The 13,714-nt window shown below is 41.2% G+C and overlaps 1 protein-coding gene across 1 annotated transcript in view; it reads right to left on the minus strand.

Annotated features, from left to right (window-relative positions):
- Window positions 1–13,324, minus strand: part of LOC146550937 (sterile alpha motif domain-containing protein 10-like) — a 64,401-nt gene extending 51,077 nt beyond the window's left edge. Inside the window, exon 1 of the mRNA XM_085259525.1 lies at window positions 13,032–13,324. Coding sequence (XP_085115651.1) covers window positions 13,032–13,044 — 13 coding nt within the window. The 5' untranslated portion in view covers window positions 13,045–13,324. The remainder of the gene's footprint in view (window positions 1–13,031) is intronic.
- Between the last annotated feature and the right edge of the window lie 390 nt (window positions 13,325–13,714).

The raw sequence follows: 13,714 nt of genomic DNA on the forward strand, positions 1-13,714 counted from the left end.
GGATGAGGAAGATGGCGGCGTGATCAGATTTGCCAAAAGGAGGGCGGGATTGTGCCTTGTAGCCGTCCTTGACCGTAGTGTAGCAGTGGTCCAGTGTCCTTTCACCTCTGGTGGGGCAGGAGATGTGTTGATAAAAGTTCGGCACTGCGCGTTTGAGGTTGGCGCTATTAAAGTCCCCCGTCACAATAAGCGCAGCGTCCCGGTGTTGTGTCTGGTGCTGTGTGAGTGCCTCATGCAGCTCGCATAAGGCGGTGACCGTGTCCGCTTGTGATGGAATATAAACGGCACTTATAATGACCGATGTAAATTCCCGAGGTAGATAAAAAGGACGACACATGATGGACAGTAGTTCCAGATTTGGTGTGCAGGAGCGTGTGAGAGGAACAACGTTCGCACTGTTGCACCAGTTGTTGTTCACCATTAAACACACGCCGCCTCCCCTTGACTTCCCCGAGTCCCGTGTCCTGTCCATGCGGTGAACCGAGAAGAACTCGGCCGGCTGGATGGCGTGGTCCGGCACCGCTGGGTTCAGCCATGTCTCGGTGAAGCAGAGGAGATTGCAGTCCCGAATGTCTCTCTGGAACTTTACCCTGGCCCTGAGGTCGTCAAGCTTGTTCTCCAGTGACTGGACGTTGGCGAGCAGGATGCTAGGCAGAGGTGTGCGGTGTGCACGAGCTCTCAGCCTGTTCCTGACGCCGGCTCGCTTCCCTCTAGGCCGCCGCCGCTTCCCTTTGTTCTCCCTCAAGATCTCACTCGGCCAGCTCGGATCCGGAGTTAAAAACTTCGACTTGTGAGTACATTGTAAACCAATAGAAACAAGAGTGTCACTGTCATACCTAATGTACCCAATGGTGGTGATTTTGCCGATTTAGAAACGCTGAAAACTAACTTAAAAAACAAAGACAAAGAAAAAGTGGTCGGAGCAGTCGTGACGGCAGCCGACCTCACCGGCGCCATCTTACCTCCAATAGAGCAACTCATTTTACTTGAATATTTCCGTCAATAAAGAACTGACTGTTTAGAAATATCTAGCTCTGACAAGCTCATCTGTTTGATCAGGTGTGCTGGTCTCCTCTTCCTCCTCACAATACCCCATACAGTAAATTCTCACTGGTGTTCAGTTCAAACGAGTTGGCCAACCAATCAACCACACACGATCAACAAACAATTTGGTTTTGGCACTGAGGGCAGGCGCTAACACCTGCTGGAAAAGGAAGTCAGCATCACCATAAAACTTGCCAGCACATGGAACCATGAAGTGCTCTAAAATCTCCAGGCAGACAGCTATGTTTCTCTGGACTTGATAAAACACCGTAGTCCTGCAGCAACACCATCACATTGCAGCACGTACACACACTACATCAAAACCCTTGGCTTCTGTGTCTCTCTATGACTTTGATTTTCAATTGTAACACAAAATTTACTTTTATCTGTAAAGAGGACCAGCGACCAACAATCGAGTTCTTTTACTCCTTAGCGCAGGTAAGATATTGTCGTTCATTTGGGTGTAGTTTGACATTAAAAATGCTTAAGCCGTTGCCTCTATTCCAAAGATGTCAGTGTATGGTGGCCTTTGATGTTCTGACACCAGCATCAGACCGCTCCTTGTGAAACTTCCCTGAGTTCTCGAAGCAATGATCTTCTGTGTCTTACCCTCCTTTTGACTGTCATGATTATCATCTAGAAAATTATTTAATTCCAACACCATCAAATCAACTGTCTTCCCATGACTGTGATTACACATACTGAGCTAAACCAAGAGACACAAGGTATTTATACTATTTGAACAATAATTTATTCAAACTCAGAATTTATATTGTGAGAAACTTGTTTTTTTGTTTCTATAAGCTATAAATATAAAAGATTAAAACAAAAATAGTCCTGAAGAATTTTTGTTACATGAGTGTCATGTAAACTTAAGCTCCATCCAATAAAGTCATTGTGCCCCTTAAGCTGAATTCCACTTCAGCTATAAGTTACACTAATTTATACAGTGTGATAATGGAAAACACCCACATCGCCTGTGAGTTACTGAAGTGCAAGCTCAGTTTAATTATTCAGTTCAAAGTAATTTAGTGAATCTGCAACAATCATGGTAACCAGCATGACTGAGGATGACATCGAGTGGATAGGCATATGCAGGTCAAATTACCCCTCACGTCTATTCAAAAATATAGTGCTAAAGCATGGCCCTACTCGAAAATTGCAAAACAAATGGAAATATGTTGAGGATATTGTGTGCTGACAGTCAGCTGTCCTAGTGTGTGATGAGTTCATTGATCCATCTCGGCACCGAGAGAAAATGTCTCTCCTGTTTGTCTCCTGCTTTGCCTCTGCAATCTAACACAGATATTTTTGCACTTTTATAACCATGGCTGTTTTCTCTAAGAGTGTATATCCATCTATGGTTGCAATTATGCCTAGTGTTTATAAGAGCAGGCACTTTAAAAAGAAAAAAAAAAGAAAAAAAGAATAGCATTGCAAAAAAATTACAAAAAAACAAAAAGAAAAAAAAGTTTTCTAGACTAAGACTTGATGGTGTCTACAAAAGTAGGGATTGCCTGATCCAGCTTTTTCCTGGTCCAGTCTGATACTGATATCTTGGCTGTGGCTGAGTTCAAATATATTGTTGTAGCTTCGTGATGTGCCTCCAAACTGCTCTCTGTCTGTCATTAGCTCCATTCTACCTTAGCTTTGCCGCTAGCTGCAGCTCAGTGGCAAAGCAAACGCACAATAACATAGAACTGAATTGAATAGATCGTGCCAGTGGATTGCCTCATAGTCACAGATATCCTATCTAGATTTTTGGGCTTGAATTGGACAGGTAGCAAACCCAAATATTAAATCAGTGCATCAAAGGTGGGAACAAGAGACAAAAAAAAGAAATGGGAGAGCCGCCTAGATGAAGTGAATCCAAGTGAGAAGGACACATGTTGAATTCCAGAGAGAGGGAAAGGGCATTGGTTAGAACTAAGAGTAAAGCTTCCGGTAAGAGGTCAAATTGAGGTGCACTAACACATGTTGTTACACTAATTAGACACTTCAGGCTATTTTTTTAAAGCATTTACTCAAACAAATATCTTTTTCGAGCTTGGTAAGTTGTCTTTGTGCCCATTTCCGTGGCTAATGCACCACAAAGCTCCGTAAATAACAGGTTTTCAAACACTATCAGCTCTCTATTGATAACTCCCTAATGTTGGCTTCTAATGATGCCAGATGTTTCATAGAGAAGCAGAAACTGCTCTGGGCTCCTCTCAGAAACCAGCCAATTAATCACCCCCGTGTGTGCGTGTATGCTTGTTAAGCGCCAACACCAGTGCTTCTTGGTCAGAAGTGTTACAATTACTGAAACTACAGTCTCAGTAGTTTCAGTAATTGCGTTCCAAAACTGCAGTGCCAAACCAGCGCTACGCTCTCTTGTACTTTACTGAACCATTTTCATATTATTACCCAGCTACTCAGATGTCACAGCCAGACACTTATACGAATGCACACACACACACACACACACACACACACACACACACACACACACACACACACACACACACACACACACACACACACACACACACACACACACACACACACACACACACACACACAAATAAACACTAGTTGTTCCACAGATACATCACACTAACAATAGGGCATTAATGGCACAAGCGTGAGTGACCCATTTTGCTTCTTTTGCGTTATATCTCCCAGACATACACACACAGCCCTATCTCTGTGCCATCACATCTATTGATGTTAATGCACTGGCTGATTGTCTACCATTTTCACTTTAGATGAGACAGGCTGGGAGAGAAGAGTTTTATTATACAGACCTTAATTACATCACTTTCTGTCAAATTAGTGCACCTCAAACCCATCTCACATGATATCCCTACATTTACTGGCTGTGCTTTTCTCTTCTCTCAGTCATTGCAGAGAAATTTAAATCAGTTTTTTTTTTTTTTGGTCAAATCTGTTGGTCAGATCTGTTTCATCTCGTCATCCATTTCGAAAATCCACTGAAGGCAGGGACTTTCTTACAAGAATTATTCCTGACTTGTGTCAGTTTTTATTTCCAGCATTGTTCCAGACTCGGTGACTCGGCCCATCAGTGCAAACGTGCTGTGCACACACAAGTGGAAGGAAGAAAAAAATACTGTATATACAATACCCCACATAGCTATATCCCTAAAAGTAGTGTATGTGCATCTCTGTGTGTGTCTGCTTCTACCGAGATCCAAAGCCTGCAGAGCACCAGTGACCTGATATGTAGGGCGAGACCGACACACTGGGATGACAGCTTAGAGCCCGCCCCCACTAACTCTGACTGACAGCGCCGTAACCTCGGCTGCCTCCCACGACAATAGTTTGGTCCTGGTTCCATTTTAACGTCTGTCATTCCTAGTTTGATATAACAGCTATTTCTGGAGCAAAATTCTATAAAAGCATAAGACTACAACCGGAGGACAAAAGCACATGAAGTGGAATGAGAGGAAATGTTTTGAGGGAGATATAATTGGACTCTGACAAACTGATTGCTGTTTATTCCCTTAAGCAACTGTAAAGAACTGCAAAAGTCTTAGATTGTTCTATGTGCTTAAAAATTTTTTTATATATAGCTACAGGATTTTTGTCTTTTGCTCTAACAGCCATTATGACCAATACAGCACTTAGAGGCTGCTGAAAGTGATTGCCTATCTATAACTCTTACGAGACACATCCATCCTAATCTAAGGATAAGTTGCAACAGCCGCATGTCTCAGTGGATTCAACTAAATCAGGTCAAAAGGGTGCAATCACTTAAAAGCGTAGTATTGTACACAAAGAGTGCCACGCTAAAGCCCAGTGTTTCCACCATGTGATGTCAGCGATCAAAGTAAAGGATCAAAACGACCACAAATTAATAGAGAACCAGGGCTAGAAGTGGAAATAATACAAGACAGGTAAGAATCTAAGAAGATTTTGTTTCAAAATCAAGCGCAGATAGAAACATTTTTTTTCAACACATGATCTTTATGTGCCGTATGAGAGATTGCCTTTGACATAATAGCCCCAATCTCTTTTTGAGAATGAATCACTTAAGAAGTCAAGAAGGGCCACATGAGGAAAAGTGGGTTACATTCAAGCTAAAATTACAGAATTTCTTCTTTTCAGCCTCCAGACATCTCCTGGGCTTGGACGTTAAAGTCAGTTCTTATTTGTGACTTAATTGCAGAAAATCGGATCACATGTACACACAAACGGGAACCTGAATGTCATATTAAACTACTCACATTTATCAGTGCATTTCGAGCATGTTATAAATCACTGTAATGTGTATTTTCCATGGTCTGAGGCACTTTTCGATAGCGCCATATGGCTTTTTCATCAGCCAGAGCTTCCCTTGGGTTTGGTAAGCATGGGAGTGAAAAAAGGAAATACAAAAAAAAAGTTTGTGAAGTGAAAATGTCACATGTTCAATGAACATGCAAAGAATTGTCGAACTGACGTGGCTGGGGAGGGGCTTCTTTTTAATGTAACTTCAGAGAGGTACCATAGGGAAGAGAGAAGAGCCAGACAGGAATGTTTCCAAAAATCTCTTTAAAGATGATGAAAAGGAAGTGGAAATTAAGTGCATTTGAGAAAGATATATTGAGAACATATAAAATTAGGAAATAAAACACTGTATAAATGTGTGGGGGTAAATGCAGCTAACTAGAGAGCATACTGCTTGGCTTAAAGAGAGTCACTGTGCGTTGAGCTGCATTTAAACAACTCTTCCTCTCCACCTCGGCTGACACTTGGCTGCCTATTGACATGGTAAATTGAGGGCCTATTCGAACAGCACCGTGACAGCCAGAGGAGGCTATAGACCCTGCCAGTTGCTGTATATTCAAAGGAACTTTGTAATCATACACATCAGGGAACAGAGCAGGAAGGGAAAGAGTGGAATATGGACAGAAGGAAAAAGGAGCGCAACATAAGGTGGGCCGTATGGAGGTAGAGCGATTAAAAAGCGTGATTTATAGGCTGGAGCAGAGAAAGTGAGGGAACAGCTAAGTGACTGATAAGAGGGGAAGACGGAACACAAAATTGATTTCTATTTTTGGAAGAGGTGCGGGAGGAATGAGATTTAAACTTGTTCAATTTCAAAGTCACGCAAGCACACTTCAGTGGCTTAATATATACACGTAAACCGATGTAGAAGACACATCTCACATGCAGACGGACCCTGCCACACGCTCCTAGGTTATTATTAGGAGTAATGTAATTGTTTTTCGAGTGGATGAATGGATGTGACTTGTGCTCCTGACTATGCAAGGAGGTATGCATTGTTAGGGTGTAGCTGGAGCCATTAGCCATTTGGTGTAATGGGCAATCTGCTCCACAAGCTTCACTGACCCCCAGCATTTGGTAGGAGGAGCAGGCCAACCTATTAAAAAAGAGTAAAAAGCTCCAAGCATACCCTATCACACAAGGCCACACTTAATTAGGCTGTTTGTTTAGCAGACTCTAATGGGAGAGTTAGCGACTGAGGGAAAGGGGTTGACTGCTCTCCTTGAAACTGCAGACTGAAAGACATCTGGCCAAGGATGAGGCTGAGGACACAAAGATATTAGTGGAACATGGCCTCCCGTTTGCTGCCATCTCATTTTCTCGGGACCGATGGTAATGATGGAGAGCAGAAATAAACAATAATGCGAGTCATTACAACTGAACTACCGCAATAATGGTCAAAAATAAAACTACACAGATGCTTTATCACAACAGCCAAAATTCAGTAATTAAATTGATCAAGTATGCGAGTGAGGGAAAATACAGTGAGTTAAGTCTGTAAGTAACAACAGAGTGATGCATGGGGGATACAACCACTGTATGAAATTAAAGCTAATTAGTGCAATCCTTCAGAAAAATTACATCTCTCTTTTTCTTCTGTCCCTACACCCTTTCAGTTCCTCTCCCTTGATCCTTCTCTGTGTGCAGAAGGCTAATTAAAATACAGAAATTGGATATGGGCCTGTGCGCACTTTAATTCAGCAAGAGGATAGAGAAAGGAAGCAGTGAGGGGGGAGAGGCGGGAGAAAAGTTGGAGCCAGGACAAGAATTTGGGAAAGGTGAGGCCTTGTCATCTGGCAGAGTATTACAGGCATGGCATTGGTATCAATGAGGGCACAGGGCAGACTCAATGAAAACAGTTGAGGTGTGACGCCTCAGAACAGAATCTTTCAGAAATCCACCGCACTGTGCTCTTGTTAATCCGCGACTTATTTACCCCGAAACAGGCTTCTCCTCTTTTACTCATTCATCAATCTGCGAAAGGCCTGCAGGATTAAAGCAGAAATGTTTATCCGCTGAACCGTACTGAGTCCATCTAAGTCCTACACATCGGGTCAGAGGTTAAAGCAGTTGGCGGTTGGTCTCACGGAGCCACAAAAAAACCCGCTACATCATTATCTCAGAAAATGTTTTCCACCAACAGCAACACTCTAATGCATAGGTGTCAAACTCTGGCCCGCGGGCCAAATTTGGCCCGCAGCCTAATTACATTTGGCCCGCGAAGCCATACCAAATTACTATCAGAGCTTGTCTACTGGTATTATACAGCTAATATATATATTGTTTAGTATTAAGCTTTGCTTGTTCCATATTCAGTTTTTCAGCAAAACCTGTTTGAGTCCATAAGAAAAGATTCATTCTTATATCTGGAGGAATAAATATATTTCAATAAATATTAACGTTAGCCCACGACTTTGTTCCAGTTTTGAATTTTGGCCCACTGTGTATTTGAGTTTGACACCCCTGCTCTAATGGATACCTGAGTTTGATCTAAACTTCATATTGTGTTACTAATACGACTGGCTTCACCCTGAATTACCAAGTGAGTTGTGCAACTTAAGTCATGTTTCTCTAGTTTTACCAGAGTTCATCTTGAAGGAAGTCTTACCAACCTGCAGCCATGTTGGGAAATCATCTGAATGATAATACATATATATATCCCTGGCTCGGCTTAGGGCTTTGAACATTTTTTTTATAAAACAGTAAGCCAAGAGAAGTTCACTTACCTAAAACTTTACTAACGTAACAAGTACAAGAGCTCGCCTAATACTTTATTGGGTATACTTCTTCAACTGCTCTTTAACACAAATATCTCATCAACAATCATGTGGCTGCAACTCAATGCATTTAGGCATAGTTTCAAATGAATGGGAAAGAAACATGTTTTCAGTATCAAGGTTTTTAGTAAGTGCTTCAGAAACTGCTGATATACTGCGATTTTCCTGTGTAGACATCTTTAAAGCTTACAAAGAAAAGTCCATAAAAGGGAAAATATATTTAGTGAGCAGCAGTTCTTTGAGTGAAAAGGCCAAATCAGTGTCAGAAAGGAGAATGAACAGACTGCAGCAGATTCCAGCAGAAGACCATACTGGATGCCTTGTTTGTCAGCTAAGAACAGGAAAGTACAGTTCACACAGGCTCACTACAATTGGAGAACAGAAAATTGAAATAAAAAACGTTTCCTGGTCTGATGAGTCTTGATTACTGCTACAATATTTGGATGGCAGGGTCAAAATTTTGTGCATACACCATGAAAAGATGATTCCATCCTGCCTTGTATCATTGGTGTAATGGAGTGGGGGATATTTAATATTTTCTTGGCAATCTTTGGGCCCCTTAGTACCAACTGAGCATCATTTAAACACCACAGTCTACCTGAGTAAGTCAAAACCAAAGTCTGTGGTTTTGCCCAAAAGTTATTCTCACCAGTGATGAGACCCAGAAAGGCAGAAATATCATTATGAACAAGAACATATAAAAAGGGGGTAAGAAGCTTATTGAGGAATTAAAATTATTTTGTACAAAAATATCTCATTATTTTGGAGAGCGTAATAGTGGATGACACTTGAGGCTTCTCGAATAACATACTACAATCTCTAATCAAATTATCAGCAGCTGAATTGGTTTAAAAAACAAAGTTAAAATTTAAGTAATGCAAAGATATTACAGGTTTCCTTTATAGACAAAAATAAATAAAATTAAGACTGAATACACATCTCATATTTTTCTAATAATAAATGCTTCATTGGTACTCTCATATCAATATTTTCTCATGAAAAGGTCACTTTCTCATTTTTCTCATATAGCATGATGATGTCATATCATATATCATACTTTTCTTTTAAAATAACATTTCAAATGTTTCATGAGATAATCATTTCCTTCATATTATCCAGTCGATTTAGCTACAATATATGAAAAAGGTGGGAAAAGGACAAACTACAAAATTATGGCCCAACCTTTCTATTATAAACATACATTACTATGTACAGACATAATCATTTCAGTATTCTCTTGAGTGAGCTACAAGAATATCATCACTTGAAAAAAATGGTAGCCAAAGCTATGAAGAAACTAATAACAATAATATATCCTTCAGCTGATAAAACAGCTTATGGAAACTTCTCAGGGCTCTTGTTAATGTGGTCTTGGAATTCCAGTTACTGTACAAGATTGCACAAACACATCCCCCCTGTTTCCTCTATCCCTCTGTCAATTTAGCCTTTATTCCTCTCTCTGCGAGTCTAAAATGCACATGCTCATACCAGGTGCAGCTGCAGGGCAGCAGTGGATCAGAGAGCTGATGATGGATGACTGGAGTGCATGAGTGTGTGTGCATGCGTGTGTTAAAGAGGATTCTCCATGCATTATATTGAGTGGCACACCCTCCTGCTGTGAGGAAGCACGGGATGATGATGGACACGGCAAAGAGGTTAACAGCTTGCACGCTCCCTGACAAGCATAAACACATGAAATTGCTGTATAACCCCTCCATGCCACTGTAGCTGAGAGGGTTAGCACACCATTACCATATTACCCAACTACAGAGGCCCCAAACACATTTGGCTCCAGCACCAAATGGATGCACTCTCTAGCAGGCGATATAGCACACACCAGGAAAACAACAAAGTTTGTCTGTTTACAGCTAACACTCCTCCTGCCACAGCGCCTCACTCAGAGGGGTGTTAGCTTCCCTTATGCTTCATCAACATGTTCACACATACAAACACAAATGGATGCATTGACCAAAGCATGTGTGCATATTTGGCTTCTCAGTGGAAAGGGGCAGTTCATTTAAAACCAAATGAGCACACAATGGTGTGACCTGATCTGAAGAAACGCTACTTATTTGTGCTTTGGGGCTTTTGAAGAAAGGGTTAACCATCATTTGGAGGAAGGACAACACAATAGATTATTCAAGGAGCGTGTAACTAGGCCATAGTTGTTCATTTTTATGAATTATTTTATGGTAGAACTACATTTTCAGAGTAATTAAAAGAAAATAATGCTGCAGCATGTCTGTCTTTTAGAAGAAAATTACAGTACAAACATTCCTCATGTTTAAGCCCCCATCCTACAGTAGGTGTCCATCATGAACCATGGCAAACAGCCACTATCGACCCTTCTTTGGCAGGCTTTCTACCAACATGCCCAGAGAGAGACACAAATAAATGTGTTGTTTATAGATTCAGATCCAGCTGTGCGCTTGTCTCTGTGTGGGCCTGTCAGGTTGGTGGTGTGGGCATGGCTTTTGGCTTTTTTTTTTTGTATGTCTGAGTGTGTGTGCTTATGTCTCGCTGTATTATGGATGGATGGAAACCATGCTGGAATGCTCTATCCTGGCCCAAAATCTTTGGATATGCTGCTGCTGGGCTTGGCCAGGCTTGCCTTTTGGAGGACACACACTGGGTTGCCCCCATGTCTATCGCTAATGTGAACATGGGATGAAGCCTGCTGTCCTCTCCTCTGGAGAAAAAAAAATCCTGCTCATCCTAAACAATGAGCACTGGACGGCACAGTGGCCCACTTGGATCATTTGTATGGCTGCTTATCTCAGATATGACAACAGAGCCAGATGTCCTGGATGATTTAAGCAAACATCTGATGAATTTCATCAAATCGGAATTGCCTAACGTAGAGGGGAATATAATTATATAGCTTGACTTGCTGTGCAGCAGGCAGCAAGGAGAAAAATGTAATTCCCTCAGCAATTTACATGAAGATGAAGCAAAATGTCTATTATACCATTTAAAATGCAGATCAGCTCTTGTAAATGATAGTGTCACAGGCCGGTTGCCGAGAGCCTACCTCACAATAACACTAAAGTCTCCTGGCATATGAAAATCAATGCAATGCATTATCAGTCAGTGTCGCTTTGGTTCTGTACGTACCCAACTGAAAGTAATCACAGTTCACAAATTGGATGTAAACTCGGTTAACAATTATCTAAATTCCTCAAATAGACTCTTAAACTTTCTTTCTAAAAGTTTTAAATAAGAGACAAAATCTTGTTAAATAAGTATCCGTGCCCTATAACTTATTGCAGATGTTAGTAAGTCTGATATCGTTTCCTAGCTGTATAGTCATCCCCATGCATGTCTTCAAGCAGTGATACAGTCTTTTTGGACCCATATTCATTAAAGTTTAAGTGGCACAGCAGTGTCAGGGTGGCATCAGCGCCCAAGGCTCTGAGTAAATTAATGATGCTTAAGTAAACTATGGATTAATTATGGATTGTCCAATGTGTCAGTATGCACGTATGCATATCTGACTGAGCCTCCACCTTGCAATCATGCTAATGAAGAGCTAACCTGCTTCAGTAGACAGAGGACAGATGGAAACCCCACTTGGCACTACACCAACGCTCTCACACACATTATTGCCCTTGAGCAAAGAGAGGCTCTGATTAGGCTTCACTTAAGTTAGTTAGCCTGGAGCTAACACCAACCACCCAAGCGCGGGAAAGAGAAAGTGGCAGGACAAAAAACAAGGGTACAAACAATTCAAAAAAAAACACAGAAGAGCTTTTTTTGCACAGTATATTAATGTCTAATTCGTTTGGTCCCCTGAAGCTAGGGTAAGTGGGCTGGGTGGGGGGGGGGGGAAGACAATCAGAGCTCTGCAAAGAGAAATTTGTTTTGAGCTGAGGCTGCGTAAAATGTGACCTCATAACAAAAACAAAAGGAAAAAATGGGTAGGATTTATTTCAACATGTTTTCAGGGGAATTTTGGTTTTTAAAGACATCACTTTGATACGCAAAATCTAAATTTCAGTCATGTTTCCAAGCAAAACAAAGCTGCTAAACGGCTTTTGTAGTTTACTATCAGTTTCTTTTCTAGCTTTTCATAAAACAAACAGTAATTAATGAATGAAGAACAGTCATCAGACCAATCAGCAGATTTAAAAGAAAAGAGAGAGCTATGGATTGCCATTCTTTGTAGTGTATGCCATCCTTTCAATCCAGATCTAAAAGCAACAAATTCTGTTTTGTGAGGGGTGGGGTTGGTGGTGCTTTGAAAGGATGGGGGTGGGTTATTGTGCTTACATGACTGATGAAGTCATATTTCATACTTGTGTAACAGCAAAACAAAAGCATGAATAACAAAGAATACAGCATCATTGTTATTCTTCAGCTGGTAATGTATTCAGGTGAGCCAGACGCTGGACAAATACAATCAAGTACAAAGAAACCATAGGTAACACTGAACCTCCAATACAGTCTTCTTTCCTGTAAAACAAAGACTTTGGCTACTTAACTGGACGTTACAGCTGGGTATTTTTGACTACATGCAAGTTTAAAAGTCTTTTTTCTCAAAGGTAAATTTAACATGACAGAGAAGACTAAATCCACATTTATTTTGAAAAGTTCTTACCTGAAATCCTGTCAGAAACAACTTTGCAGATTTACTTATTCATTTATTTTTCCTGAGGATAGTTGAAATCTAGAGGCTATTCCACAATAAAGAAAACATATATAAAATAATCTCCATAGAAACATTTCCTGCTACTTAAAGGCATTTTTATTTCCCTTTACCAAAAATAGCATCATAAATGTTCTATAAAAAACAATAGATGTGGTGCAAATGTGATATGGTGTCAAAGAAAACCCCAAAGTAGCTTATAAAGTCACAGTTAGAGACCAGCTCATGCCCCGTATGAATACCCACTGTGGATATGGGTAAGATGCTCTAGTAAAGGGAATAGTAGGCGCTCTTACCGTCCACAGCCATAGTCGGTCTCAGCGTGTATCTCTCCGTGGTGTCAGCAGGACTCTCTCATTCTTCTGCCAGACGGATAAAATGTAGGCTACTGAGCGTGAGAGATGAAGAGCGCTTCCTGCCCCTTCTAACCTATGTGAGCATGGAGACAGCTCTTACTGCTGTTAGTACTGGGAGAAAAGAAAAACCTAGATCACACTCTTCCTCTCTGTCGGTTCACGGCCATTTGGTCTCCGGGATGCCGGGACCAGTCCGCTATGAAACTGCTCCTTCAGTATCTCCGCCCCCCCTCCCTCCGTACCTGACCGGCTGGAGACAAAAGGTCATTACGCCCCGACACCAGCTGTTATAGGACACAGACGCCGCTCTCTCTCTCACTCCCTCTCTCTCTTTCTCTCTCACCCCACGCACAAACACATCCACGCCTCTTTTTTGTTAAATCACGAGCGACGATAGAGATTCACATAACACAGAACCCCCACCCCCTTTTTCTTAAAAATGTCCAGAAAAACTTTCGTCTTCCAACTATATTGTTATTGTCATAATAATAATAATAATAATAATAATAATATAGAAGTTTTCTCTGATGTTTGCTTGAAACCTTCTAGTTTCCTCAACCTAAAGTTTCCAAGTTCTGCACACTGGGACAGCAATCGGATAAAATGACCCATTACAGAAAGCC

The sequence above is a fragment of the Mchenga conophoros genome, linkage group LG20 (assembly GCF_057382185.1).
Source record: "Mchenga conophoros isolate Kocher_MC1m ecotype Shallow Benthic linkage group LG20, M_conophoros_male_GT1.1, whole genome shotgun sequence".
Taxonomy (NCBI): domain Eukaryota; kingdom Metazoa; phylum Chordata; class Actinopteri; order Cichliformes; family Cichlidae; genus Mchenga; species Mchenga conophoros.